This window comes from Penicillium oxalicum, chromosome I (assembly GCF_001723175.1).
Source record: "Penicillium oxalicum strain HP7-1 chromosome I, whole genome shotgun sequence".
Classification (NCBI taxonomy): Eukaryota; Fungi; Ascomycota; class Eurotiomycetes; order Eurotiales; family Aspergillaceae; genus Penicillium; species Penicillium oxalicum.
The window spans coordinates 2,167,068-2,194,802 of NC_064650.1; the positions used below are offsets into that span (position 1 = coordinate 2,167,068).

Sequence of the window (27,735 nt, forward strand, 5' to 3'; positions counted from 1 at the left end):
CGTGCAGTCAATACCACAGGGAAAAGCAATGAGACTTTTTCTTGGGCTCCAACGGTTCGACTCCGTTCGCTGCTTGGCCATTGGGCTGTTTGTCGTCAGCCGGCGTCACGTCTTTGCCTTTCTCGTCGTAGATGTTGCGGCGCAACTCAAGATTGACATCACCCTTGGCGGGGGTCGCCGATGCCGCCCGCTCAGTAGCGGCAAGAGCTTTACCTGCGGTCACCGTGGCTGGGGTCCAGGCTGGAATGGCTGAAGTCCACGAGGTGTATCGGCAATAACGCGGAAATGGCCAGTGAAGGGAGGGCCGATATTTGAGGGTCGCGATTGGGGGTCAACCTAGGCAAAGACAGTGAGTAACGGTCAGTAGAGGCGCGCGAGCGGAGCCCCGTGGGTCGATTTAAATGACTAACCTGGTAGTTGATCAATCCCCACTGTTCCAGGAAAGAGTGAACGCGCATGATCGCGCAGACATCACCCGCAAGGTTTCGGCGACAGGCAGTGACTGTCAGATATTCAATGGGGTTCAGGCGATAGGTGTTGATCATGAAGTCTCGGTAATCCTTATACGTGGCCGGAGTCTTGCTTCGATTGCGGCCGTTGAAGAACTCAGCCAGGGCTTTCTTCTCGATTGGATTGATGGTGTTCATATCAAACCAAGTGGCGTAACTGGGGAGGATGATGGCGTGTGTTTGGGAAACGAGCTGATCGCGAGCCTTGCCCTCCAAGTCCGATTTGCTGAGTGCCGGGTGGTCTTCCCTGCAGCATCTTCCATGCCTTCTGTCGCCGTCTCGGGAGGCTGTGACTCGCCAGCTGCATCCTCCAACCCGTCGTTGTCAGGCTTGGCATCGGTCTCGGTGCCTCCCATCTCCTAATCTTCTGGCTCGGCATCCGCATTCTGCGCCTTTGGCGACGCAGGGCATCGACGAGAGATTATCTAGTCCACCGGTGGCTTGTCTGTTTTTTTCTCGGGGAGACTTGGCGTGATTGCGCCCCTGTTTGCTTGGTGAGTTTCAAAGCGAGGGGAACCGGGCATTATTGCACTTGCGAGTGCGATCATACCTGAAGAGACGGCGCCCTCTGTACCGGTCATACTGTGTGTGTTATCGGGTGCTGTGGTTGGATTTATTGAGGAACCATCCATAACAGTGTCGCAAAGGTAAAGCTGCTGTCGCGGGCGACAGAAGATCAATCTCCTTGCCCGGTTGTCTCAATGCCCAAGCGCGGCGCAGTCAGAAGACGCGTATTGAGGAGCAATATCGGAACGCTAGAGACACAGATGAGAATAAGAGGTAACCCGCTTGGATAACGAATTGGGCGACGCGAGGATGATTGGACAGGTAATTGAAGCACGGAGGAGGTGGATGTCGCGACACGGAAAACTCGCGGTCGCTGTGCCAAGCCACCAATTGACGCTAGGCCCAAACAAGAAATCCCTAGCAATACATCTGGATGCCTTGGTGCCTTAATACTTTTCCGCCTTCTGACAACCCAAACTGTCTTAAGGGTATTGACTTGGGTACAAGCTTATTTTAACCAGATGTCTTCTCTACATGGAGAATTCGGGTGATGGCACATCCTATTATAAATCTATGAAGATTGATCAGGATCGACTGCCGAGAGTATAACTATTAAGTGGTACGTGATGCTCTAGTCTGACTACGGAGGGAAGCAAGGGAGAGAGGAAACGCAAGACAGACACAGAGACAAGAGAAAGGGGGAAAACTTGTGGACAACAACAGTGATGAAGCCTTCAACTCTCTAGACTATTGCACGACTGCTAAGCTTGAAATAAAGAATGGTGAGTTAAACGTCTGAAGGCTGGGAAACTTTCATCATCTTCAAACAGTATTCGTCGACGCAACTTCTCTCCGCTTGTATTTGTCTTCCAACAACGACGAAAACACGGAGATCGCTCAGCTCAGATAAATGGCTCTGCATCTCGTGCCTTCAGTGCCTTTTCAATCGCAGGACGAACTTTTTGGCGGCTCAGCCACGCATCGAGGCTCGGGAATTCGCTTGCCAAATCGATATCAAACCAGCTCATGATCAAATACCAAGGGATGAAGGCCAGGTCGACATAACTGAACTTCCCTCCAACAAGGTACTCTTTATCCTGCAAGAACTTGTCCAGCACTCCCGAGACACGGCGTATTTCTCTAATGTAGCGCTCACTGGCGCTTTCAAGTCTCTCTGGATGGGATTTTGTGAACCACACTGCCTGACCAAAGTAAGGACCTTGACCGGACATCTGAAAATGCAGCCATTGCTTGGCGAGGAAATAATCAGTTGAGCCACATTCAAAGCTGAGTCTGTGCTCTTTGTCGTACGTCTCCACCAGGTATTCAAGGATAGCACCAGACTCCCAAAGGGTCATTCCAGTATTGGGGTCTTCGATCGCGGGCAGTCGACCATTCGGGTTGATAGAGATAAAAGGCTCTTTTTTGGCATCGGCGAAATCCACTGCCTCTCTGGCGTATGAGAGATTGAGCTCCTCGAGTAGCATGACGACTTTCCAGGGATTGGGGCTTGGGCCGTGGTCGTAAATCTTGATAGCTTTGAGTGCCATGTTGATGATGATGTTGCGCAGGAGTGATTACGCCTTCTTTTCGAGAACTCGGTGGAGATAAATAGACCGGGATTCAATACTGTTCTATTCAAAGTTCTTTGTTTTTCGCTAGTCATCATGCTGTTTAAGTAGTCCCTGAAGGCCAGCCTCCTTAGTCGGAGGCTGTAACTACCACATATTTGATTTCTAAGCATTTCTTACGAGGTCACCTATCGACGACAGGTGTCAGTTCAAAGAATATTGATAACCCATCAAATTTGTAAGCATCGGATCTTGTTTCATGGCATGTCAGCAAATCGAAAATTGCAATTTCTTAGAAGCATTGACGATTGTTTTTTTGACATTTGAGGCCAAAATCCAAATTCCGCGCCCACAACAATACCAGTGGCCGGTATCTGTTGAAGTGGGTCTCCGGGGTGGGACCAGGAAGAATGCAAAGAGATGAAGATCGTGAATTTACTGAGGAACGAATGCCTGCTATCTAGTCTCTCAGCACCTCGTGGTGACCGTATGGTCGCGATGGCAAACAGTATTTATCATGCTCCTCCAAAGTACCTCTAGTCCAATTCGCCGCTTCAGTGATGCCGCTCCCGCGAACTGATTGACTATGGGGAAAGAAAACCAAACATATAACTCATCACAGAAGAGACTAAAAAGTCCTTACATGCGTATAAACATGAACTGATGGGTGGTGCTACGTAGATTTGAGTCACACTTCCATGCCCTGCTTCTCAATCCTCGCTTTCTGGCCCTGTTCCGGTACTTGGCTTGGCAGTGGCAGCAACAGCTTAGTTTTCGGCGTTTTTGACCAGGTTCTCGATGAGCTCGGTCTGGCTTTTGTAAGGAAAGCCCTGAAATTCAACTAATTCCTTATTCGGCTCTTCAGTAAGATAGCCACTACCCACATCTCCCGTTGCAATGCTGGCGTCTCGAAGGGAGGCGAGGTACAATAATCTTGTGCTTCTCGTTTTCGCGGGGTAATGATCCAGAGAAAAAAAAGCGCCGTCAATGAGGTGATGGAATCGGCTGGCTTCGCAAAGAATTCAAGTGTGCCAGAAGCCACTAGTAGCACTTTCGATTAGCAAGTAAATCTACAATGGCCGTGTGCGAGGTTTAAAATCGTACGTTTTTCCTCGTTCTTTCTATTTCACACAATCTTCCCGAGCAGGAGTAAACTGTCATAAGTCAGGCTGGCTCCAATGAAGATAGTACGCAATTTGAATTGATTTGACATGACTTGCAATTTTCATCGTGTAGGATTCTGGTCAGGTATTGGAAAGGGGCAAGGCTTTATCAATCAGGCACTTACCGCCGTTTTGGTGAATTTCTCCGCTTATTGAAGTAATTTCATGAGCTGGTCCTTTTGGGTGGTGAGATACGAGTATGATGCTCCTCATATCGTTTCCGAAATTTACTCAATTCAATATTAATACCAAACGAGGGAAATCTAGCATGAAAGAGCGATCCATCAAAACAAGAACATCTATAAAAACATAGTCATGGAGTATATACACGACCTGGACCCAGACGGTATGACTGATCCTTTTTCTATAATTCAAATCGATCCACCAAATGAAAGGATGGATATGTATGCAAGCCAACATATTTTCATCCGTATAGCTCCGGGATATACTTTTGTGCACCCAATTCTTGAGGACCATAGCCTGCTTCTCTGACCCTCACCACATGGCCCGAAGGATAGAAGATCGTGCTACCGTGCGAACTGCTACGAGCATTGATCTGGCGTCGGCCTCGGATACAAAAGAACGCTAGTACCGACGCAAGTATTATCAAGGGCACACCCAGACCCACGCCAAGACCAATCTCGAGGGTAAAACTTGACTTGGAGAGGGGTGGGGTGCTGTCCGAAGCTGTTGCAGAGGCTTGTATCGAGACATTGGATGAAGCTGGGGTGAATGAGGAACCAATTGAGGTTGTTGTTGTACCGATGGATGTAGATTTTGCCCCCGAGAGACTCGAGGGCTCCAGAGATGTTTGAGATGAGACACTAGCCACTTGAGTTGTCGAGCTGGGGGGCTCATCAATTGGCGAGGGTAACGAGATGGCATTCTGGCCCGTCGTCACATTGACACCAGAATCTCCAATCCAATGCCACGTTTCCAAATTCTCCTCGCAGGCGGTTTTACCATCGACCTCTTTGCTGCATGTAAAGTTTCCTCGCGCAGTGCCCGAGCAGGTCAAAAGATTTGCCTATTGATTTGGAACACCTTCAATGATCAAGAAGTCTTCATGTCAGCATCTCGTGGAATGACTCTTTCAATCAGCGGCCCCATGTACGTACTATTATAGCATGCTCTTGGACAATCATCATTAGGCCACGACTTATCCGTACAAGCCCCGCGGTAGGCGATGTTGTATCTCGCCGCATAGCACAGTCCGTTCGAGAGACAAGCCTCGCCTTTGAGGCAGCACACCTTGCTTTCAGGGCAAGCATAATAGTCTCCCGCGATGCTGCCGTCTGGAAACACACATTGTCCTGCCGTCGAAGGGAGCCAGATGACAAGGACAAGAGCGACCACTATCGCCAACTGCCTGCGAGAGGCCCAGAAGCATGACATTGATGTAATTTGTTAGCCGCCGCCCGTGCGATTTGAGAATCCTGTCATTATATAGCAAATTGAGACTGGTATGTAAGGGTCTTTTCGGCATTTGTGTCGCACGCTGGCAGATTCTTCATGCTGCTATACGCGGGTGGAGGGGCAGAAGCCATACAATGAGGTAGTCAGATTTCATTCCAGGGTGCATCTAATTTTGGGGCCACTACTACCACTAACCGCCGAGCTTTACCAACGACCTGCGTTAGTCGGGCGCTTAATGTTGGTTCCAAGAACAAGCAGACGGTTGGCGATGAACATGGACTACAAGGAAAAATGGGTAGTTGAACAAGCCAATGTAGCATCTCTTCACCACATTTAGCGAGCTGTACTCTTCCCTGTCGTGTTCCATATGATGCTATCCAAATGGCTGAAGACGAAATCCTCGGGTAATCCTTTCGCCAACTACGGCGCTAACAAAGATCTTGCAGAATCCTGAACGCTTTACCCACGCTTGTCACCGCCAGGCTAAATAATTGTGCCCTATGAATCGAGTGTCGCTGCATCCATGATTCTTGAAAAATGTAGACCCTTCCTTCCTTGACACTCGCAATAATCTATCAAGCATTATCCTAGAGAACGCACTGAACTCACTCCTCTATTAGACTGTATGGATTGTCGATTACTAGCTTGAATGACTGGAAATAACGTGAGCGGGGCCCTCCGTGTACACAAAACCAGAAGCAAAGGATGAGATGAATCTTGAACGGTGATCAATCATCATCCCTCAAGTCTTCGATCGGAGCACAGAGAGAATGACTAACCATTTTCACCGAGCGCCTCGGTATCTCTGCTTGCTGGCTAGTTCACGCTCGTAAATCCTAATGACCGGCTTGCGAGCTATTCGTATTTAGCTGCATCGATCGTCCAGCCCAACCTTCAATCCCCACCAGTCGATGCAGGGTTTGAGTGGAGTTTCGGAAATTACATGGCAATAGTCGCTGTGGTTATCAATCTGTGGCCTGTACAGCGCGTCCAGGAAAACTGGGTGTAACCCAAAGAAGCGCCCGCCCGAGTCATGTCAAACTCCGAGGTATCATGCCCGGTATGCCCTCGAGTTGCTCAAATATGAAATTTATCAATTTCCCGCACCCTAGCAAGTAGCAGAACTTCTTATCGATCTGGCGCCTCGTCACATGGCTCCTCGAGTGAAGCAGAATGAGTGCAGAGGGTGCTAGTGTTAGATTTCTCCTTGATCAACGGATAGGACTGGCTCCATCGGAGGTCGTGACCCCGCCAGGATGTAGCCGGGGGCTGGAACTTTCCATCTGAAACGGCTAGTGACGCTCTCGTGGGCTGACCCAGTTGATTCACACAAGAATCAAAAGGACGTGCCCACTTCCACTGTACTGCATATGCGAAGTCATATTATGGAAACACCACCCACCCCGGCAGACCATAGTTTCTTGCCTACAGGTATTATGTGATGTATCAGTGCTTAAATTCCGTGGGGGCAATTTCTGTAGAGGTAGGCTATTTATCTTGAGATCACAGGGAGATAATCCAGAACGTATGAAGCATCAGCGAGAGGTTGGCGGGTTCTATGGAATTGCGGCCGTCGCTCTGGTCAATTCACGTAATTTTCGACATCCAGCATCCAGCTCAGTTTATGTGGCTAATCCTATGGGTGTTCATGTAAAGATGCCCAGCATGGTCATTACTATGCTTATCTATTATAACTGAACTAGGCCAGTACTATCCAAATTCGCGTTTTGAGATCCAGATTTCTTTCTTCATGTATAGATTTGTTCGTCTTGTTCTCATTTTGTTCAATTAATCTGGTCCCAGAAATCTTTTGTTATTTCGGTATATCCCGTTTGCTCCAGAGGTGGCTCCCACTCGGAGACGTGATTTTCTGCAATTTCCAAATATGGTGAAAGTGTTTGGTCCAAGTGTTCACTCGGAGTTCCCGGAAAGTGCACCAGCAGATCCCCGGGGTGGACCTGGAGATGGTCGGGTGAGTCTGGATTTGGCTGCAAAGCGTCCGGTGACCTCATATACGCATTGAACCACCGCAACGGGCAGTAAACAACATGTTTGCTGAAATATTCGTGCTCATCAACAAGCATTTTCAGGGCAGATTGATCTTGCCAGGCGAGAGGCACATCGGGATTCAAGACATGGTATGATATCGTCGCAGAAATCAGTCTCACCGACCATTCGTTCACGCGAATAAAGTAGACACCGTTATTAAGCCCATTCCAATCTTTGGTGAGCAAGAGATGGACCTCTGAAAGCCGCGGCGGAGGCAGAAAGACCTCGAGAGGCATATTCGCATTCATGAGAACCGAATCGCTGTCAAACCAACTAAGATAGTGGGTTAGGTGATTGTGTGAAAGCAAACCTTACGCTAGTTGTTTTTGCAACATGGACTTACAACAGCCATTCAAGTCTCTCACCTGGAGGCTTTTCTAGCTCTCGTAGCATTTCAGAAAGAAGAATAGCACACTTGCTGTATGTGCCGCTCATGATGGGTTTTCGAAGAACAGAGACCGGGTACCCAAATCGGCGCGCGTGCTCTTGATGTGTCCTCAGACCTCTGTCGTATATCGATCGATTGCCGTAAATCATTGTCACTTTACCGATTGTTGGTTGTGATCTACTCTTTAGCTGAAATAAGGTGGGTTGAGCTATGATGTCTGATTAGTTCTTGTCAGGCTGCTACTCTTCAGACATTCTTGCCTCCAACTGACATACCGAAGCTATGGCAGAATGTGTACAGCCCGAGTATCCCGAGCACCCCGAGAATGATGTGCTGAATCGGTTTCATTCTCAAATGGCGGCTTCGTGTCGTGCTCCAGGGAGTCATTTTCAAGCATACAAATTTGTACAAGAGTTTCTGAGGCGAGGTGCCCAAGTCAACTTAAAAGAAAAAGAAAGCATGGGTGTGCAGTCTGTCTCCATTCCCCACCGGCTGGCTGTGATCGTCCAGCGTCGAGGAACCCCAGTTTGGCGCCTCCAAGCCATGGGAGTGATCCATCGGAGGCGGAGCTGCACGTTCGCCGGCCACCATACGGGGATCCCTGGAATAACGCAACAGCTAATACCGGCTTGCTTGAGCAAACATATGGTGATAACGCAACAATTACTGGGAGACTTGAAGGCTTGAGTCTCTTGAAATGATTTAGAAGGCTTGATATAGACTCCCAGTCAGTGCACCTGATATCGCATACTGACGTGCAGCCAATATTGAGCTCGAGTGCAACGGGCCGCTTCCAACGGGCCAAGTCTGTGCCCTGCATGCTAAGCAGAGGAAGCAGGTCACATTACCCACTCGGCGTCATTTCGGCGCATGCAGGCCATGAGTCCATATTTTTGAGTCGGGCGAGACGACTGGAAAGAGGAGGGACCGTGTTTGATCCCCTGACAGGATCGTTGAAAGGCAGGGAGAGATTCTCTGGTCAGAACGCTAGCTAGTGTAATGAGCTGCATGCAGGCGACCCAGGAGAATCCCTTAAGAGCTCCCATAGAAGACAGTGTCAGAACCCTTTCATTTTCTGAGAATGGGGGTCAATTGATGTTTTCTTTAATGTCAACTAGCTAACTTGCTCATCAAAATCAGAGTACTTCATGATTGATGACCTGGGACAGGTGTGAAGTGGACTTGAAGTGAAAGAAAGATCGGTCTGGCGCGGGGGTGTGATAGCTGGTGGCTGCTAACCCTGGACGTGATTGGCTTGACTTCGGAAAGGATTAGCATCCACTGTACTGTACAAGAGACTAGGGAATTCCAACAATTGTTTTCTAGGACTGAAAGGAATTTGGATTTGGGAAAACAATTTTTTTCTCTTCGGAAAAGAATGATGGATACCCTGTATTTTTGGGTGTAAGTAACAGTACTGCATGAAGTAAATTACTTACCAGTTAACCTACGTACTCTCTAGTAGGCCAATATAAATAGTAGATAAGCTATCTAATCAATCTGGCTGAAATCAACTATCTTACACCGGTAAGACTTAGCAGTTGACGCCTTTATTATTAATATCCGTGAGGCCGACCAGTCAACGCCCGTAAGATCAGCCAGCGCCCGCAAGATTAATATAAATTCAACGCGATTTAACGCGAATCTACTATAGAAATTATAGAAATTATAGCTTACACATCAAGAGATTGAGGATTGTAATTGAAGATGGGATATGATAGAAGATACTGGTAGATAGGGTAGCTGAGCGGAGTGTAGAAATATGAAATCCTACCGTGCCGTTGCTCACTGGTTAATCTATTAGGCCAAAGAGTCTAAGCCAAACCATCTGTTAAGATGGTTTGTCCTGCAACGGCATGTATAGACGGTTTGGTCCCGCATCCCGCGTGTCTCCGTATGTGATCTGGGACCACAAATATACAATTAAGCCTGTTCGTGATAGTAGGAATTTTATGTATGCGGGTACGATGTATACACTGGATAAATCCCGCAAAAGCTGTAAGAGCTCGTAACAGACTGATTAGGATAGACGCTATAGAGCCTGTAAGGACAAGATTCAAGAAAGACCTTATCCGGTGGGGGACTAGGTCGTAGGGCTTTATTATAGGGTAAGGAAAGTTTGTTTCACGTTCTTCGCTCTCCGCTAGCCAATGATTGCTGCCAGCTTTTAGGGACCTCCAGGCTCGGAAACCTCGAAGAATAAAATCACTGTGTGATAGGCTGTGACCATGCGTTTAGTGATTTTCTTCATTGTTCTTATTCTGTCACTAGCAGTTGTTATTGTTTGGGGCATTGGATATACATCATTTGAAAAAAAAAGCAACATGTTTAGCGTGACGCGTCGGCTCATATCCCTAAACCGCCCAATGACTTGTCTAAGACGCCCTTTAGTGTGCGAATCCACAGCCGCCGCTCCATGTGCTAGAGCTGAGTGTATGAGATTAACAAGTGATTAGCCAAGTAAGAAATAACAATCGAGCAAATAAACGCCTGTTCATGTACGGCATAGAGACATCGTCGCAATACAAATAGCTGGCAAGAGTCCTACATCGAACCATCAATTAAAAAACTCTGTGGGAACTCTTCCTGACTTAATTCCTGCTGTGTTTAAAGCCTTGCTTGCAATGTCTCTTCAAAACATTCGCAATTTCTCCTCTAGCACTGGTCGGAAACTCCTTATCCTTCTTGGTAAAGTGACTTTAGAGGATGTCCGATCTACCAACGGGCCCAAGGGTGACCAATGGGTCTCATCAGTGACAAAGATAAGAGACGATGTGGAGACTCAGGCAAGTGCAACGAATATTTCTTACGTTCATTTGGCTGACCGTCAACAGTATACCACCGCCGCTGGATACGAGATACAGTATGATATGCAAGCCATATCAAACATGGATCCCGTTTGCTAATCAAAAATCACAGGGGAGCTAAGGCTCATAAGTCCTCCAAAGATCCTTCGGACCCCGACGACGTCCTCACTATCGCGTTCTACAGCCAAAATGGAACTCGGCTTCTCAGCGGCCATATTCATGAGAATGGGACCTACAAGCTTGCCGAGAGCCGCGCAGGGAAAGGGAAGGGAAGCAAGCAGAAGTGAAGCATGGATATAATTCCGTGAGGGATATCGGTGATACAGTGAAATAGCACACACATGCTTCTATCTATCCGGGATACATATTGAACTCCGCAGCCGTTAGTACAGATAGTTTCCTGGCCCACAAATAGCTCCAATTTTATTTCATACATTTGCCACGTAGATTCATAAGTAGTGCACTACATGTTATCTTTCTAGGGTAGTCGCAATTCACTCTATCCTTTCATGACACGGAAAGCTTATATGGATTTTTATAGGCGTAGAAAAGGGGACTGTATAGATACATGGCTATAATAAACCTGTAGATAATGCCAGCACCTCAGTAGCACCCCGCCAGCCTAAATTTTGTGCTATTTAGTGGCGCTAATAGTAGAATACTCTTTCTTGTGGTACGAAGTCAAGCAGCTTAAGATATCATGATTGGCCAATACTGTGCACGCGGCTGACCAATAAGGGGTCTTATGTGGGTCTACCTTTGTTTTGAAGAGAAGCCGGGCGACGCAACCGGGCATGACGCAGCTCACCTTTGTTCACGCTGTCTTGATTAACTCCCTGGAAGTACGGAGTGTGCGCTCTGCCTCCCATATGGTCAACACTTTTTTCTCAAGAATGTTTTTCATTATAAAGAGGACCCCAGCAGTTATTATCGTTGTGAACTGAGTCGCATTCGCATATATGCAAAAATCCGAGATCCCATTGTTCCACGAGTTAGAATGTCTTCACCGTGGTCGGCAATCACCTCTACGCTGAGAGGGTTTGCTTCTAGCTCACGGAATAAAATGCCAACACTAAGCCCTACAGAAAAACCTCGGGATCTTCCGACCAGTGGATACGAACACATCGACGCTGAATGTCTGGTGGAGGAGGAAGAACTGCCCGATTACAGAGCAGACCGGTTTTATCCTGTTCACCTAGGTGAGGTATTTAGGGATCGCTACCAAGCAATTGCAAAGCTTGGCTTTGGTTCATCATCTACCACCTGGCTGGCTCGAGACTTAAGGCACGTATAATAACTCCACTGTTCTGTAGCTAAACTAATTTGTACAGAGCACACCAGTACGTTGCGCTAAAAGTTTATGTGCGCACATCGTTAGTTCACCGCGAGCTGCCGTCATACCACCATATCGCTAGCCGTATAACGCACAGTTCACACGAAGGACGAGGGAATGTGCGCAGACTGTTGGATTCGTTCGCCATTAATGGTCCTGATGGCGACCATATTGTCCTTGTCTTTGAACCCGCACAACTGAGCCTCCGCGACATGAAAGTCGTGTTTCGTCCGGAAGGATTTGACGAAGACTTCGTTAGAGGTGCTATTATTGAGCTTTTGAAGGCTCTGGATTTCCTACATACATATGGGGAGATTGTCCACACCGGTATCTTTTTTGTCGACTAAAGTCCTTTGGAACTCGACCCTAACTGCTACTATGATTCAATCTAGATGTTCACCCTGGGAATATGCTCCTTGGTGTCTTCGAGAACAGCATTTTCCAGCCACTTGAAGAGAAAGAATACACCGATCCAGTCCCCCGTAAACAAGTGTCTCCTACCCGGACAATCTATCTCTCCCGACTATTGCGACCTAAAGAAGGTCCAATGCTTTTATCCGACTTCGGCGAAGCCAGAATTGGCCGTGGGCCCCACGGTGGTGATATTATGCCCTTAGAATACCGTGCCCCTGAGACGTTACTTTATGTGGGCTGGAGCTATCCGGTGGATATATGGAGCGTCGGCCTCACGGTAAGTATATTTATCAGCTGTACTCCCGCTACTTTGAGGAGGAACTAATTTGTTTCCGTGAGAAGGCGTGGGACCTTCTGGAGCCGAAGAAGCTGTTCACTGCACGTGACGATGATGGCGATCTCTACGATGCCGCTCATTTGGCCCAGATTATCGCAGCATTAGGTCCTCCTCCCGTAGAATTTCTTGCTAAAAACCCAGAGAGAAAAGCAGACTTTTGGGATGACGAAGGTATGCTGTGCACCCTTGGCTACGGATATGGTCAACTAAATAAGCACGGTCTACATTCCGTACTAACTCCTATCTCACTAGGAAATTGGCTGGGTCTTGCGCCCATACCAGAATCTCGAACAATGGAAGCCCTCGAAAGTCGCTTGAAAGATAAAGCAGGCTTCCTCAAATTTATCCGGAGGGCATTGACCTGGATGCCGGAGGAGAGAGCAACTGCCAAGGAGCTTCTGCAAGACCCTTGGTTGACAGGGGAAAATCGCTAGGACCACTCCCTCCTGTGCTCATGTTTCCATCATATAGGTCTAGAGACTATTACATTTGGATTATTCCAAAAATCAATGTCCCTGGCCTCATGCCTCTCGCTCGGCACCTAGAAAGGAAAGGCGAGTCAGTGAGCCAACCAAATTCTGCATATATTCTACTGCGCTTACGAAGTAGGCAAACTCCCTAAAATCCTTGCGGTCTGGCCTAGAAATGGCGCAAGAACTTCAGCTTCATAATGACTTTGCGTGGACTACAAAGAATCTCATGGATCAAACGTCATGTCTTACCCGTAGCTCTTTCGATGGACATCAGTAGAAAAGCCAAAATCAATTCAAATCACAGGTATTATGTTCTACTTCTTGTTCACCATACCACATCATTGACAAATATCAGTGGCCCACGTAAGCATACTGCGAGCCACATACAGCTTGTAGGCGAGCCATCGATTGAACGTGCAAAAACAATCACCTTTATAACCTGCACGGTCCCCATAGACGACCGGTATCACTCGGCAGCCACAGTGGCCCCAAGGGCGCTTATCAGAATGAGCCATGCAGGATTGATTGTCTATAGATATCATTACAAGACCAACCTGTTCAAGACCTTTCTGCCTAATGGTAAACCATGTGAGCAATGACACAAGTGATTCCACATACCCGACTAGGTATTGATCGTACTACCTGAGCTACAAGCCTGTCAATAACTTGAAGGAAGCGACTACACATGAGGCCTTTCCCGACTGTTGTATGTTTCCTCTTTTTTGGGTGGGGGGGAAGGGGGTTAGTTATCCTTGGTAATCCTTCCTATAGAGTTGAGCTCTCCCTCAGTCAAAAATTTACTGGGTCTGTAAATATGAATGGGATGCTTAGGCTTGATAGGTCGGTAAAGACTGAGATCTTATCTTTCTCTTCTTTAGTTTTGCAATGTGTTGATGTGATTCTTGGTGAGTTCCCCTATATTACATACGACCATAGGGTGTGGAAAATAGGGCTTCCCGTCCGCTCAGCCGTACTCAAGCCACATGCCGGTCAATTAGTAGTATGGTGGGTGACCACATGCGAATCCTGACTGTTGTATGTTTTTGTAAAATTTACCAAGGTTCATGTTTCTGAAGTTCGCAACGACCGCTCAGTGATACTTACTGTGGGCCTTATTTCGAATGTCTAATTCAACGAGTTGCCAAAGTGCCCTGCGCATATCTTCGTCTACGGGCAATTTTCAACCACAAACTCAGATCACTGGTAGAAAAATGACAGACTAGATGAACCCTGTTTCAAAGACATTCAATTTAGATCTATTTGACAATAACAGAAATACTAAAAGCACAAGGTTTGCTCGTGGGAGCCTCGCCCAATTTCATCGGTCTTCTTTACGTGACCACCCTGTCTTGAATTTACTTGGTTCAAACCGAGGTAACACGTGGGCTTCCGTGTTGAAGACAACCTCTGTGAGAGGAATGAAGTCGGCCGGAGAGAACAATAGATATAGATATTTCAGTGTTTCGGCCTTCAACGAAGAAGGAATTAGTCAAACCCAGGTGGAAATTGGTGTCAAGTGGAGGATAAGGATGCAAAGAGGCTCTTACCAGCCAGAAGCTCTCCATATTGTCACGCTGTGGTGGATGTGCCTTTGTCACATCATTCAGGGACGTGTATCCCTCCCCATCGGGAACCAGCGTGTGCTTTTGAAATGCGTTGAAAATCTTCCAGCCCCATTTTCGGTATATAGGGTCATTTGTCACGCGGAACATCAAGAAGAGACTTTCAACGGTTTCCGGTCGTTGTAGATTGTGCGCATCCAGGGGCTTGATGATGAAATCTTTTTTCCAAGAGCTTGGATCATCACTGCTTCTAGTCTGGGGCCGTGACGCAGGGCCTGGCTCCAGGTCGCTGGGGTCTGCCTCAAACCAGGCGATCTCAGGCGAGAGGCCAGATTCGGTCACTGCATACATGGCCCAGCAGGTTTTCATGAGTTCCTTTGCCAGCTTCATCTGCTCTTCCTTTTTAGCGTTCCAACTAGGCAACTGACGTGCCTCTGCCTCTTTCCGACCTTCAGTGGCGCCGATTGCAATAGAGCCTGGCAAAAAGCAAACCAAATGATCCATTTTCGGGGAAAGTTTACCGCCGACTCCCTGCGGTAGTTCGGCGATGAACTTGAGATTCGAGTGCTTCGTGGTGGTGACGAGGTGTTTTTGAATGCCTGCCAGTGCCTCTTCCCACATCTCACTGTAGATAGGTTCCTGACCATAGGTTTGAAGATATTGTTTTATCAAATATTCTGCGCACCGTCGAATCAGAATCGGAAGACCTGAGAGCTCAAATGTTGTGGTGCTTACCATAGTAGGAGTCGCCGCGGCTCCCCAGCCGGATTTCTCGATACTGAAACCTTCCCGTCTCTGGGTGAACGAAAATGGGCACCAGGCCATCTCGCATACGATGATCATCAATCACCTTAATCACATTCTCTGCTTTCCGCCAGTAGATCTCATTTCCCGTTAAATGGGCCAAGTACTTCATCTCCAATTGAAGGGTTGTGGCTTCTGCAGTGGACGAGGCGCCTCCGTCAGCATGAGATGGGAGACCTTGGCGTCTGCCAAGATTGACACTCGCGTATGGTATTCCCGAGCGCGATTCATAGGCGCTGAGAAGGCGATCAGCCAAGTCGATCGCCTTGGCAAGGTAGATATAGTCTCGCCGAGACGACACATGTGGAAGCTGAGTCGATAGGAAGTGGGCAGACAACAGTCCACCTAGCATGCGAATGGTCGTCTCGAACGTGTTCACGTCTTGATCTTGGTCATACGTCAAAGCCCGATGCAGCCACTTGCGAGCATCGCCAAGCTGTGTCGTGAGATTCATGATCATCAAGGTATCCAGACTATCGACAATGATCCACCCAAGACCATTCGGACTCATTTGAGAGCCCGACTTGGAGATGGGATGAAAGACATCGTAGCCTAAGCGTCAGTTCATAATGTCAGCAAGATTGGCCACAGATCGAACAGAGGCGAGTCCTTTCCACGTACCCCACGCATACTTGGAATACGCGTCCCAACTGGTTAGGAACGCGTCTTTGACCTCCTCCCGATGACTTTCCCAATAGGTGTCTTTGTCAATTGGCCGGAAGAAGTCGATGACCGTCCCCTCATTAGAAAGGTTCTTGAAGTTCCCCGCCAACAATGCGAAAACACCCCCCGTTAATAAAGCTTGAACAACTCTATTTCGCCCAAACAGAACCCGCCAGCGGGTGGCTCTGTAGGATTTGGGACTCGGCGGACGCTTGGGCTGCCGAGCGGATCGCATCTTGAACTGACGGACTCAATGGACATGCAGCAGATTTCCCCGGAGAACCCATTTTGAGGACCCCGGCGTGTCATATAGGGGCGGAAATGGTGGAAACTGTGAGGGGATGATGGTGGGCGGGTGGGGAGAAAACGACAGGGAAGAGCTGCAGTGGAGTAGACGTGGTCACTATTGCCCTTAGCTCCGCCCATGTCGTTCGTTGAGTCCCCGGGTTGACACTATTCCGTAGCGGCAAGTGAAACTAGGCTGGTTTAGAGCACCGGGTGGAGGGCCTCGATTCCGTCGACATTCTAGGGAGACAGAGCCCGCGATATACGCACGTGCCTTCTGTTTTAGGCGAGCTGCTGTTGAACATGAGTCATGTACGGGCGCTTGATCTTGTAGCGCAATCACATCCAGGAACGAGGCTGTCCACCCTGGTCGAGTGTGCCCAGTGGCCCACATGAATGAAGCTGCAGTGTGACGGATGGGAGTCCAGTCTCTGACCGCCTTCCAGCCATTAATTGGGATGCAACCGCCCCATCGTTTACCAACTAACCAATCCAATCCTAGTTGCACACATCACACCACTAGTACCTGAGTGCTGAGTGCTCACTGCCTACTCCTAGGGAGTCCGTACTGCGCAGTGCGTACTGATCCTCGCTATCATTGACCAATCTCGTCACTATTGTTCACCGGCCTTACTGGGACCCATGGAGCGAGCTGGGACCGAGCAATTGTTCATGGTGTCCATGGTATGCTATGAACAGAGCGGCCTAGGAAGTAATATTTGGTACATTAAGTCATACTCAATAAGTAATTAGCAGCTGTGATTGCCAGAACTCAAGTTGATATAAGCACGCACATGACGTGCTCATAACTGTGAAAAAAGCCGTTGAGGTTCCTGCCTAATATCGCGCCGGTAGTTCCGCTGGGGGCCCGCCCTGCTGACCAACGGTTGGTTTGCTTTCGAGCTCAGACGGATAATGCGGTGGGTTGTATGGTGCCTGGTAGACTGTCATGCCAGGTCCCTGAGCATAGTTAGGAGGGACGCTATGGACGGGGAATGGTTCAATACGCTGTTTTCGTTGGCGGAAGAGGTACAATGCAACCAGCAAAGCGATGACACCGATGACACCCACGCCGATTCCCACCCCGATGCCCAGCTTGGTCCCGGTTGTAAGGCTGCCGTCGCTCCCAGTGCTAGACATGGAAGAATCCGAAGAGGCAACTGGAGATACAACAGAGGCGGATATTGCAGGATTAGCAGATATTGCCGATGATAGCTGCATGGTCGAGGATGGTTGTATTAATGAAGATTGCTGTACCGATGAAGGTTGCTGTGTTGATGAAAATAGTGTCGTCGAGGCTGTGGATGTAGAAGACGCCGTTTCGGCGTTTTTGATGTTCCAACCTACAATCCCGATCGCACCGACGGTCGAACTGTCGGACAGAGTAGTTGTCGCCATCGTAAATTCTGCCAAACCATTGGAAGTAGATCCGTATGTCAAGGTCATGCCCGAAGAGACATCTGACAGACAGTCTCCAACAACGGACCCAGGTGTACCGTTAGCAAGGTAGTAGCCCCTAAACTCACCGTTAGTGCGATTTCCTCCAACACGTGCAATCATTGAAATGACTCAATGCAGACATACGATGGACAGCACATCTGGAGAACACTGATTGAATCCTTGGTGGAAGACGCCAGAGTCGACCAACCCTTTGGACACTCCATTGGTCCGATGCTCAGTCGGGTCTTGTATGAGCCTCCTTGACCCAGGAGCCCTTGCTCCCACCACGTTGTCATTGCGGGTGGACCGCATATGACACCGGGCTCGACATCATTCTCGAGTCCATACGCAGGATCGAACGCCATCAAGCTTGGCCCATCAAGACGGAATTTGGTAAGACATGAAGACGGTGGCTTCCACGTGGTTGTCAGTGGGATAAAAGATGTGACAACGCCAGAATTGGTTTCCGCTGGGTATAGAGACGCCGTTCTTGACATCGAAATTGATGATGGAGAGACAAGTCGCAGGTTTTCTGGTTTGCAGAGACGGCTGGGAGAGTGATTCTCGTCGGTGCACTGAGTGAAACGCTTAAGCGACTCGGGATAAGAAGCCAGTTGTGCAAGAGACAGAAGATATTGGAGTCTTCAGATCAGAGCAATAGCACAGGCAGTAAAAAGAAAGCAGACTAAAGGGGATGCCTGACTAGACATACATATGAACAGGGCACATGCCCGGCATTATTGAGCCGCCCAACCATAGCGCACTTTTATTCCTGGCTGGGGTCCCCAGACCGGTCCATTTTAGAGGCTTTCCTCCGGTCAAGTGAGCTAACGCAAGTGCCGCGCACCATTGCCCCCAACTGGGCCCTATCTGCCCAGATCATGGTGCATGGGTTAGAATCAATGTGTTAAAAAAGAAATTCGGTATCTCACGCGGTGCCGTCAAACCATGGCAGGGATATGACGGGGCAAGCGCCCTTGGCTTTCTCATGAGCCAATTTCAATCACACATTAAATCAGACGCACAACCCCCTAGACAAGCAAAACAACAGTCATCCATGAGGGTATACCACACACATAATATATCTCTGTGGGCATGAGTCAGTTGTGGTGTCCGTCGTTGCAAGAATAAACTACAGAACACTTGAGCAAACGCTGCATAGTCATGCTACCCTACCGCATCAAGTTTTTTCGGGGGCTCAAATTTTCGTCTTGCTGTTTTAAGTGTTAGTTCGAGTCAGTCTGCGACCGAAGAGTATTTGAGCCTGAAAATTATCCCAATTCTTTTCACCGCGGCTGTGGGGTGAGTGTGATCTAAAACGACATTGAAGACAAGTGGAAACAGGGCTTAGCATTGAACCCTCGGTCTGCCATCCTCAACACCCATATTCAATCCCATCCACTACCTTCCGTTGGTGACCACGTAGATGTCGATCAGACCCTGTTATTTTAAGAGCAGCGTATCCAGTCAATTTATCTTAGCAGAGTCGTGCAGATAGAAACCTTGTCCACACGATCGCGTGAGAAGAATGACAACGAGAGCATCCAATCGCCTAAGCTTTGTGTATCGGGATTGAAAGGCTTTCATATTGATTTACTTCTTCGGGTCCAGATAGATGTTTCTCTTTTGAGAATGCAAGTTATTTGAGGGACCGTGACGTGTCTCGTTTCCTTGATGGGCAGGTCGGCGAATTGACTCGAAGGGGTCGAATAGGCACCGACTCAACCATGACTAAATTGAGAGTGACTGAGAATATTTAAACTTTGCAATATGATCGATGAGAATTCTGAGAATACCAAACTCTGGACATGGGAGGAAAGCACTTATCTGGAGGCAAAAAACCCTACCTGCTACTCAATCTTCGCATCTGGCCGCCGGACTCGCGAGATTCATGTCAAACCCCACGTCTAAAATTGAAATTCTTTTCAGTCATCTACCTAGTCATCCATCCACTCCTCTGCCCAAATCAGAATTACTCACGACGGTCAAATTTCTTAGATGAGATCAATATTTGACGTGATATCTTCCAAGGAGCTAGTGATTGTGCTCCAGGAACGCTAGTCTAGTGTTTCACTTACTCGGTCTTTCCCCCCGCATCCGGTTGCTGTCACAAACCGTTTGCCCGATTTTAGTGATCAACAAACCCGGGACTCTTTTTTATATGAAGACCTGTTCATTTTATCCTATCAATCTCCAGGTAGTGCTAGGTACCAAGGATGTAAGCATCTTGAACGACCACCGGGGTTTCAGCCTCGGTGCATGCCGAAACAGGAGTACGGCCATCGGCTTATCCCCGAGTTTTCGATGCGAGATAAAAGGCCGAGACTCAAAGCCCCCCGCGCAAATTCCCTCCCCTTCTCTTCTACACATTTTCCGTTCCAGACACACCGGAATTTCAATCCATTGATTTGCGTTATCAAACTATTCATTTGCGCATCGCGGCTATCGTTCCTCGCGGCTGTCCTTCTTTCAAGCCTCCAGTCCGCGTTTTCTCTACAGGCCCCATCATGGAAAAAGCAGGTTGCTCAAAGTTGCGCTGATAGGCACATGCACATATCTAGTAGCCAAAAGATTATTCCAGTGAGATTGCTCAAAACCAATCTCTTCATGCTCGATTATCAAAGCTTGTAAGCGGCACGAAGCCCCGCTTATACTGATGCGATCTATCCAGCGCGAATCAACTTTCTTCTTAAAGCGGGTTCACTCAAGATTTGAGCTCATCAGCCTATATGAACCAAACAGGTGATGAACAAATAATTCATGAAGAGCAATCTTCAATCATGTCAAGTCAATGTTGTCTTTAATACCCAAATCCAGTGCGCGACTGCAACCTAGCACCTCGAAACGGCCCACAGCAAAACATTTTGCGCTGTACGCTGGCCTTCTCAAAGTTTCCCCCTGCTCTCAACCAAGCCCGCGCAAAACGAAGTTCTTTGCGGCAGTAGTACATTTGAGGCATAAAGGGCTCGTCAAAGCATGCACAAATGTCGGATCAGAACAAGCACAAACAAACCACATACACACGTCCGTAAGAGTAACGGTCAAACTTCATTGGCTCATTGGCAACTTTGGCAGTAAGTTACGTCCGCCGTGAGCTGATGTAATGTTTACCCCCGTCCAAGAGGAATATTCCCGTTATTGTGATATTGCTCCTCTCCTCTTCTTCTCATCCTCCCCCTTTCTTCTTTGTCGACCTGTTCCGTTTTCAGCCCTCCACTGACTGGCCATCCAAACCTCCTCTTTCTCCCTCGATGCTTGAATGACACTATGGCTTCCTCAACCAGCAGCGCTAGCCTCAGGGCTAGATACGCACAAGCTGTCACGGCCCTGCTCGAGTCAATTACGTCAAGCCCAAAGCTCACTTATTCAAACAAGGATCTCACGGAGCTCAAAAATGTCACCCTTACGACGTTCAAGGCTGAGGATCCTGAATATGTTGCATCGAAGCTTTGTCTCTTCAAACCTATGCCGTCCAAGAATCTCGAGGAATCCTCGTTTGACGAGCCAAAGAATGCCGATGATGTTTACTACGTGTACGGAAAGAATTCATAAAGGCCCCTCGGGGTATTATAGAGGAACACCGTCAGCCTGACGAAGAGGAGGCCTATCTTATGAGTAGGAACGCAGAACGTGCCTTCTTACATCTTACGGAACTATATGAGGACTCATTTAAGAGGAGCAAGAGCGGCTCTACGAAACTTGCTCTTAGTTGTGGTTGGACTCATATCAAATTCGAAAACCCTTTCTCCGAGCTACCTCAAGTCTTTCTGGCTGGCTATCGACCCAGCGATCAGATTCCATTTTGGAAAGTACGGGCCAAATACGAGTGGCGAAACAAAGGAATAGTTCGCCCACATATCATGCTTGTCGTACGCACTGGAGCAATCGCGTTCGAGGGTGAATTACTTTTCTGCGAGCTATCGTGCATCGCCCAAGCTATCAAGAATCGCCTGATGCAGATGGAATTTGAGGCCACCTCGCTCATCCCGGTATGTTTCTATGAGACCCGGATTCCTCCTGGGCCTACTACGCTATAAGGTATGAATGCTAATCCGTTACCTTATCCACTATGTGACTAAAGGTCTTCGTTATTTCCCTCTGTGGGCCAGGAAATGGCCGCCTCATTCAGGCGAACTACGACAAGTCTGGCATCTTGAGGGTCAGGGCTTCGCCAGTTTACCCCCTCCAGGGCAGAGATAGCCCATCTTGGCGTCTCTTCCTACAATACCTCGCTTGCGGCCCTTACAATGGCACAGACGCTGAAGATGCCGATGACTCAACGGAGTCTAAGTATGTAATCGGAGAGACCCAACCCCGGAAAAATATCCATGCATCTTCTCAGGAGCAAAAGCCCGCCCTCCAGAGTACCCTCTGTTGTCACGAAGAAGACAAAGAGAACGCCCCCCCTGACGTTCATAAGGACTTCTAAGCTGACGACTTCAAGGTCTCCCGCATTGCCCACATCGCTCACGATCCCAAGTAGGCACAGGGTGCTTATCCGTTGACCCCGGCCATGACTCACTGGGAGAAATGCTTCCAACCATTAAATTCGAGATTCCAAGAATACTCTTTTATGTATAATTACCAACACAAGAATTGATGTAGTTGTTATCAAAACAAATCAGTAAGTTTCCAAAGGCTCTACATGAAGTGCCGGTTCAAATTCTCTCAACTTACATCTCTTCTTGTATCGCGATGCGTGCGATCCCCATCCATGGTAGATCTCATTGGTGCGATCGTCCGCATTGGTCAAAAGACTAGCCGTCTCTGTGGTGGAAGAACTCTGCGTCTGCCACTCTTCGTAATTGAGATGAACTATCGACGGTCCCATCAGTATTTTCTTCATGATTCTCCAGCAAGCCATCTGCAAGACGGTCTCGAATTATCTTCAAATCGACGAGACGTGAAGGATATTGCAATTTGCTTTCACATTTTGCGAGTATTTCACCTATATTTCCGTGCCATTCGTATGATTGGAACAACAACATGATATACGTTGCAAGAGTAGCATTCGAAAATGAAGCCTTTCGAGTGGTTCCTGATCTCGCTGAATCAGGAGCCATTGTCTTTTCATTCTCGTCTGTTGAGACGTGGCGGATTTTTTCGTCTTCCAGGTTCAGCTGCAGATGCTTTTTGATATAGCTCGGCTAACTTTGTCCAGTAATATGCCCCTATTAATTGCCGGAGGACTGATGTGACAAACATGGAGACTTGCCCCTGCCAACAATGGAAGAAAGCGCACCTGCCTTAGTTGGGCGGTACTATTCGACACGTTCTGCCAGAACAATCCACGAAAGCAATTTCTGTCTCACTTACTACCAATCGTGCCACCCTGCAATTCACTTTCTCTTTTCTAAGTACCGTTTCTTCCCCTGGCAGTCGTAACCATTACTGAACTTCTGTAATGGCCGGCACCAAGGAATCTCAAGGGAAGCGGGTGGACATCCCGCGGAACTGGGAAGAATGGGAGCATGAGGCCCGAAAAGCAAGGCTTAGAGATAAGCAAGGCATCGAGGCCATGATTCACGACCAACGCGGTTTGAAGTCAGGATCTTACATCCCCTTCAAGCAGTATCTTCAACTTAAAGTTATATGGGACAGACGACTTGATTGTGTGGACGCTCCCAAAGGTCTCGGTGTTCTCGAGGTATACGTCACGGCCACGAACTGGCTGGCTCAGTGCACCACCTTCAAGAACTATCTGGAATCTATGGGGGGCTCAACAGACGTCGTCCCTGCTATGGGGGTGTTCAGAATCCCCTTTGAGCACCAAACTACTGTCAGAAACTTCAAGTTTTCTCAGGGATCAGCCAGTGTCGAAGCAATCAACGAACCAGTCGTGAATAACTCACTGGTCGATCTGCTCATGGCAATTTGTACCGAGCATCCAGAACTACAATCAATGAAATCAACGTCTCAACAGGTTGCCTTTGCCGCAAATTTTGGGCAAAACCGCAAGGAAACTAAGATGACGTGCCATACTGACGGGGTCTTGGTCTCGAGGTCGTCGTCGCAGACGGAGCTCATCTTGGAGGTCAAGGCTAGAGTGCGCGAAGAGCATGAGCCTGCGGTAACCTACCAGGAGGCCGCGGAACTTGTTTGCGCTCTGAGCATGTCGCCGCCTCAAGGCATGAAGCGTAGCCAGTGAGGTCAATCTCAGATCTTGCAATTTCCTTGCGGGAGACATATTGGAACATATACTGACCCTTGATTATTTGCTAGAGCAATTCTGATCTATCAGGATTCCACGGAGCTATACATCACCAAAGCCGTCGCTAGCGATGAATACATCGCGTTTCTGTCTGGCAAGGAAAATCCGAACGATGAGAGCGGCTTTCTTCGAATCAAACAGTGGGGGCCCTGGGATATTGAATCGCGCCTCGAGACCAAGAACTTCGTGAGCGTCGTTTTAGCACTGATGTTGCAGGCTGCAAGTGAGGAGAGCGAGCGTTGCCGGGTCAGGCCGAGGATGAGTTGAGTGGGAGTTTAAGTTGTCTGATGCCACTTGGCAGTAGGAGCGGGTGAAGACCATTATGTCACACTTTTCGTCTTGAGTAATTGAATTCTCATCTGACCCAAAATAACCTTACGGATCTGATACCAACTCAAGCACTATACCACATCATCTATACAGGATTCATAGGGAAAATCCGTTTGCTCACTTCTACCACTGAAATTCTGAAAATGTACAAAAAATAAAGTGAGATATCGAATGATATCGGAAAATGACAGGATATGTGCTTAGAATGAAGCTGGTCAACTGCTGAATTATTTGTGATTCTGTGAGATGTTCCTTTCATATAGGCATTCGCCGCAGTCCTTAATCGTGATTTTTAATAATCGGTCTCGGCTTCAAGTTGCTCAAGGTCAGATTTGTTGAACCAGTCTCGTCAGTCATAGTTTATTCACCCCACCCCACTATGTACTACTATACCTTTGCGAAGACTCTACTACAAGTAACACCTCCGCAAAAGGCTATGCTATGCTACTGTCTACTGGGTGCTTCAGCAGTGGGATCTATGTCGCGAGTGGACTTCTCGATGAGGTCGCATACCGCCGTGCAGAGCTTATTAGTGGAGTACCCTGGCAATTAGACATGACTTCACGTTGATGTTCTGCTTTCAGCTCTCGTATACCGCACTTTACAGCGAGATGCAGGACTCAAGTGGGGTTTCGAAAAGTACGGGGCAATACAGATCGCTCTGGTCCTTAGTCTGTGCAGCGTGCATGAGAAAACTGCGCCCTTCTACTGTAGCCTATGTATCCCTTAATCAATCTTTTCTCTCGATTTTTCTATGTTGAGCCATCTAGATTTTTTAAATACCTGATCATTAATGTAGGAAAACTCAAGCCTAAGACTCCGAGGAAGTACCCTTTGCGTCCATTCTGGCTGGGCATCAAGCCAGAATGAAGCAAGCCACCCCCGACCCTCTTTTAGGTTTTTTTATTTTTTAGGGGTCTGATTTCCGCGTCCTTTTTCCCGAGATATATTTGAGTTCCAAAGCTGAAAAGGGTTGGTCGAGGCCATGTCATGTTCATCATGCATGGGCTGTAGAAACCTCATGAGTCGGGAGAAAGAAAAGCAATTATCGAATTATGCACCACGCTCTAGCGCTGACACTAAGAGCATGTTCCGCCTACATAAGCGTTGCAGCGCACGTCGCGGCTTTGACTCTTTCTTATTGACCCCCCGCTGATAGATTGATTGCTGGGGACAGTCGCTCGCTAGCAATATCTGCGGAGTTTCTAACCTCCGCCGCTGCGGATAAAGGCAACCATTCCCCAATTTCGCAGGAAACGGCGACACTGCAAACGTCCAGATAGGTCCGGTCTCCGGCAAATTCCGCCCGTGGCGTGAAAGCCAAAACCATCCTGCCTTGGACTCTTACTGCAGCATCTGACCAAACGAGACTCTCATGAGCTTGCATAGTCCGAGGAGTTTTCAACGTTGTTGAAAGCGGGGAATTGACGCCATCCTACGCTTAAAGCTGTGATGTTCAATTCGACGGCCGGTCTTTCAGCTCATTCTTATCTACCCTCCCATAACATGGCGAACCTTGCTCAGTTGGAGGCAGCTTCCAAAGATCTTTCGACGGCACTTGGGGAGATTCAATCGCATTATAGGTACGGAGAAACCGACAGTCTCGGTGCTCGACCACCACAAGTGCTGCCCACAGGAGTACCCCCAGAGGTCCACCGTGCAAGAGAGTCCGCCTTGGCAAGTCTAAATAGACTACAAGTCATGCTGGCCGAGCCGACAGATTTGCTGAAAAATCTGGCAAGCCATGTGCGAAGCTGCCATTCATCCTCAAGGTGACACTGACTAACCCCAAAAGATAGGTACAACTGCTTGCCTCGATACAATGGCTTGGCGAGTATCAAGTCCCAGCTTGCATCCCGTTAGAAGGCACAGCATTGGTCAAGGACATTTCCAATCTTATCGGGGTCTCAGAAAGTCAGCTTATCCGAGTCATCAGAATGGCTACCACTGGCGGCTTTCTCCAAGAACCTCAACCAGGCTATGTATCCCATAGCGAGATTTCCGCTGTGTTTGTCACAAAGCCATCATATCTCGACGCAGCCATGTTCTTGGCGGAAACGGCTGCCCCTGCTGCGTTGACCATGGGTACAGGTATCGGACACGACTCCGACTCCGATGAGCGAAAGGATGGAGTCTCATGTTTGTCCCCTTTTGCCACTGCCCGTGAAGCCAAATTGCCCCGCCTACAACGGCAGTGGCCGGCCTATCTTCGATATGGAACAGGCCATGTGTGTGACACGGCGACCGATGTCCTGACTTGTCTTGAGGGAATCCGCACGGTAAATGAGTCTACTGTTGTCGAGGTAGTCCTCCTCCCTCTATCATCTGAAGCCCGCTTTGATGTCGCTGACCCTAATTGGATTGAAAGGTCGGCGCACGATCCACCGAACGGGCCATCACTCTTGCAAACCAATATCCATCGCTTCACTTTATAGTTCAGCTTCAATCCCCTCGAAATGACCGGCTTCCACCACCAAATCCCAAGATAACCATCTCGCACCGGCAACCAGGATCGCCGCAGTCAATTTCCACCGCAGCTCTGTACATCCTTAATTTTCCCTACCCTATGCCAGGACCCTCAGCAGCCTCGACATCGACCCTCTTTGCGGCTGAGCTTCGCGCACACCTCCCTGTATTACGGCTCAACCGCTCCGCTACGTTGGTCGTCATTGCCCCTTCTACGTCGGAGTTGGACGAAGAGGTAAGACTGACTCGAGTCCGTGATTTATCCCTACTGCAACTGGCGAGACAACGCGAGTTGCGACTACCCGAGGTGGTTAATGTACTTAATGGAGTCAGTGATGGGGAGGGGAGGATGGTGCTGGTGAACCAAGTGCGATCTGTGGAAAAGCATGGGGTAATTGCATTAGAAGTGAAGTATCAACCTCATGAATATGTCCGATGAGAACTTTGAAGTATAGCGAAATGGAATTCTTTGACCGGTAGCCAACTTGTGATGCCGGTAGCTCTCGACGCGGTGAGTAAAAGATGCAATCCTTTGGTGTAATGCTCAATTAAAATTTCGTGCCATTTCTCGAGTCATCCTCATGGCTTGATGTAACTGGTCGTCAATTTGGGCAATATTTTAGCAAAAATAACCGACATTGAAACGGTGTGATGATCATGAAGATATTCACTGTCACCGAAAATGATAAACAAGATAACTAATTCTGGCTACAGTGCAGATTTTATCACCGTCTTATTTCTTTGTTTTTGTCAGAAAAGAGAACAAGCATGGTGATACTTGCGCGCTGATAATTTAATCCATTACCAAATTCTGTAGAAAAAAAAAGCAATGTGGTATGCAATTCGATAGTAACTGCGTGTAAGAACAACCTCCTCAATGGATCCCGATGCCCGAAACTGCCTTTGGACAAGCTTCTTGACTGTTCCCTTGGCACGTCCATAGCGCGCAGTGACTGATGTTTCACTTTTTGAAATGATCCACTCCAGAATATGCAAAGCACTGATCT

General features: G+C 48.2%; 11 protein-coding genes and 1 non-coding gene across 12 annotated transcripts; 6 read left to right on the plus strand and 6 right to left on the minus strand.

Moving 5' to 3' along the window:
• Positions 1-7: 7 nt before the first annotated feature.
• Positions 8-647, minus strand: POX_a00736 (uncharacterized protein; the record flags this gene model as incomplete). Its single annotated transcript, XM_050109675.1, has 3 exons — positions 8-213; positions 261-336; positions 411-647. The coding sequence occupies 3 exons, from the start codon at positions 645-647 to the stop codon at positions 8-10; spliced, it is 519 nt and encodes a 172-aa protein (XP_049973443.1).
• Positions 648-1,918: 1,271 nt separating this feature from the next.
• On the minus strand, positions 1,919-2,566 carry POX_a00737 (Glutathione S-transferase-like protein OpS6; the record flags this gene model as incomplete). The annotated part of the gene is made up of 1 exon (XM_050109676.1): positions 1,919-2,566. One exon carries the CDS (start codon positions 2,564-2,566, stop codon positions 1,919-1,921), a length of 648 nt encoding a protein of 215 aa, XP_049973444.1.
• A 1,608-nt stretch (positions 2,567-4,174) lies between these two features.
• Positions 4,175-4,955, minus strand: POX_a00738 (uncharacterized protein; the record flags this gene model as incomplete). The annotated part of the gene is made up of 2 exons (XM_050109677.1): positions 4,175-4,777; positions 4,920-4,955. 2 exons carry the CDS (start codon positions 4,953-4,955, stop codon positions 4,175-4,177), a joined length of 639 nt encoding a protein of 212 aa, XP_049973445.1.
• A 1,995-nt stretch (positions 4,956-6,950) lies between these two features.
• On the minus strand, positions 6,951-7,752 carry POX_a00739 (uncharacterized protein; the record flags this gene model as incomplete). Its single annotated transcript, XM_050109678.1, has 2 exons — positions 6,951-7,488; positions 7,559-7,752. The coding sequence occupies 2 exons, from the start codon at positions 7,750-7,752 to the stop codon at positions 6,951-6,953; spliced, it is 732 nt and encodes a 243-aa protein (XP_049973446.1).
• Positions 7,753-10,227: 2,475 nt separating this feature from the next.
• POX_a00740 (uncharacterized protein) lies at positions 10,228-10,697 on the plus strand (the record flags this gene model as incomplete). Its single annotated transcript, XM_050109679.1, has 2 exons — positions 10,228-10,466; positions 10,523-10,697. The coding sequence occupies 2 exons, from the start codon at positions 10,228-10,230 to the stop codon at positions 10,695-10,697; spliced, it is 414 nt and encodes a 137-aa protein (XP_049973447.1).
• Positions 10,698-11,473: 776 nt separating this feature from the next.
• POX_a00741 (uncharacterized protein) lies at positions 11,474-12,928 on the plus strand (the record flags this gene model as incomplete). The annotated part of the gene is made up of 5 exons (XM_050109680.1): positions 11,474-11,609; positions 11,744-12,070; positions 12,136-12,434; positions 12,500-12,665; positions 12,747-12,928. The coding sequence occupies 5 exons, from the start codon at positions 11,474-11,476 to the stop codon at positions 12,926-12,928; spliced, it is 1,110 nt and encodes a 369-aa protein (XP_049973448.1).
• Positions 12,929-13,891: 963 nt separating this feature from the next.
• POX_rRNA005 lies at positions 13,892-14,006 on the plus strand. The gene has a single exon (XR_007588096.1). It is a non-coding gene; the product is annotated as a 5S ribosomal RNA (ribosomal RNA).
• A 279-nt stretch (positions 14,007-14,285) lies between these two features.
• On the minus strand, positions 14,286-16,231 carry POX_a00742 (Mannosyl-oligosaccharide 1,2-alpha-mannosidase; the record flags this gene model as incomplete). Its single annotated transcript, XM_050109681.1, has 4 exons — positions 14,286-14,435; positions 14,515-15,206; positions 15,265-15,885; positions 15,955-16,231. 4 exons carry the CDS (start codon positions 16,229-16,231, stop codon positions 14,286-14,288), a joined length of 1,740 nt encoding a protein of 579 aa, XP_049973449.1.
• Positions 16,232-17,118: 887 nt separating this feature from the next.
• POX_a00743 (uncharacterized protein) lies at positions 17,119-18,218 on the minus strand (the record flags this gene model as incomplete). Its single annotated transcript, XM_050109682.1, has 2 exons — positions 17,119-17,797; positions 17,866-18,218. 2 exons carry the CDS (start codon positions 18,216-18,218, stop codon positions 17,119-17,121), a joined length of 1,032 nt encoding a protein of 343 aa, XP_049973450.1.
• Positions 18,219-20,988: 2,770 nt separating this feature from the next.
• Positions 20,989-22,150, plus strand: POX_a00744 (uncharacterized protein; the record flags this gene model as incomplete). The annotated part of the gene is made up of 3 exons (XM_050109683.1): positions 20,989-21,254; positions 21,341-21,710; positions 21,803-22,150. 3 exons carry the CDS (start codon positions 20,989-20,991, stop codon positions 22,148-22,150), a joined length of 984 nt encoding a protein of 327 aa, XP_049973451.1.
• A 975-nt stretch (positions 22,151-23,125) lies between these two features.
• On the plus strand, positions 23,126-24,199 carry POX_a00745 (uncharacterized protein; the record flags this gene model as incomplete). Its single annotated transcript, XM_050109684.1, has 2 exons — positions 23,126-23,865; positions 23,944-24,199. The coding sequence occupies 2 exons, from the start codon at positions 23,126-23,128 to the stop codon at positions 24,197-24,199; spliced, it is 996 nt and encodes a 331-aa protein (XP_049973452.1).
• Positions 24,200-25,768: 1,569 nt separating this feature from the next.
• On the plus strand, positions 25,769-27,167 carry POX_a00746 (uncharacterized protein; the record flags this gene model as incomplete). Its single annotated transcript, XM_050109685.1, has 3 exons — positions 25,769-26,008; positions 26,062-26,565; positions 26,631-27,167. The coding sequence occupies 3 exons, from the start codon at positions 25,769-25,771 to the stop codon at positions 27,165-27,167; spliced, it is 1,281 nt and encodes a 426-aa protein (XP_049973453.1).
• Positions 27,168-27,735: the final 568 nt, after the last annotated feature.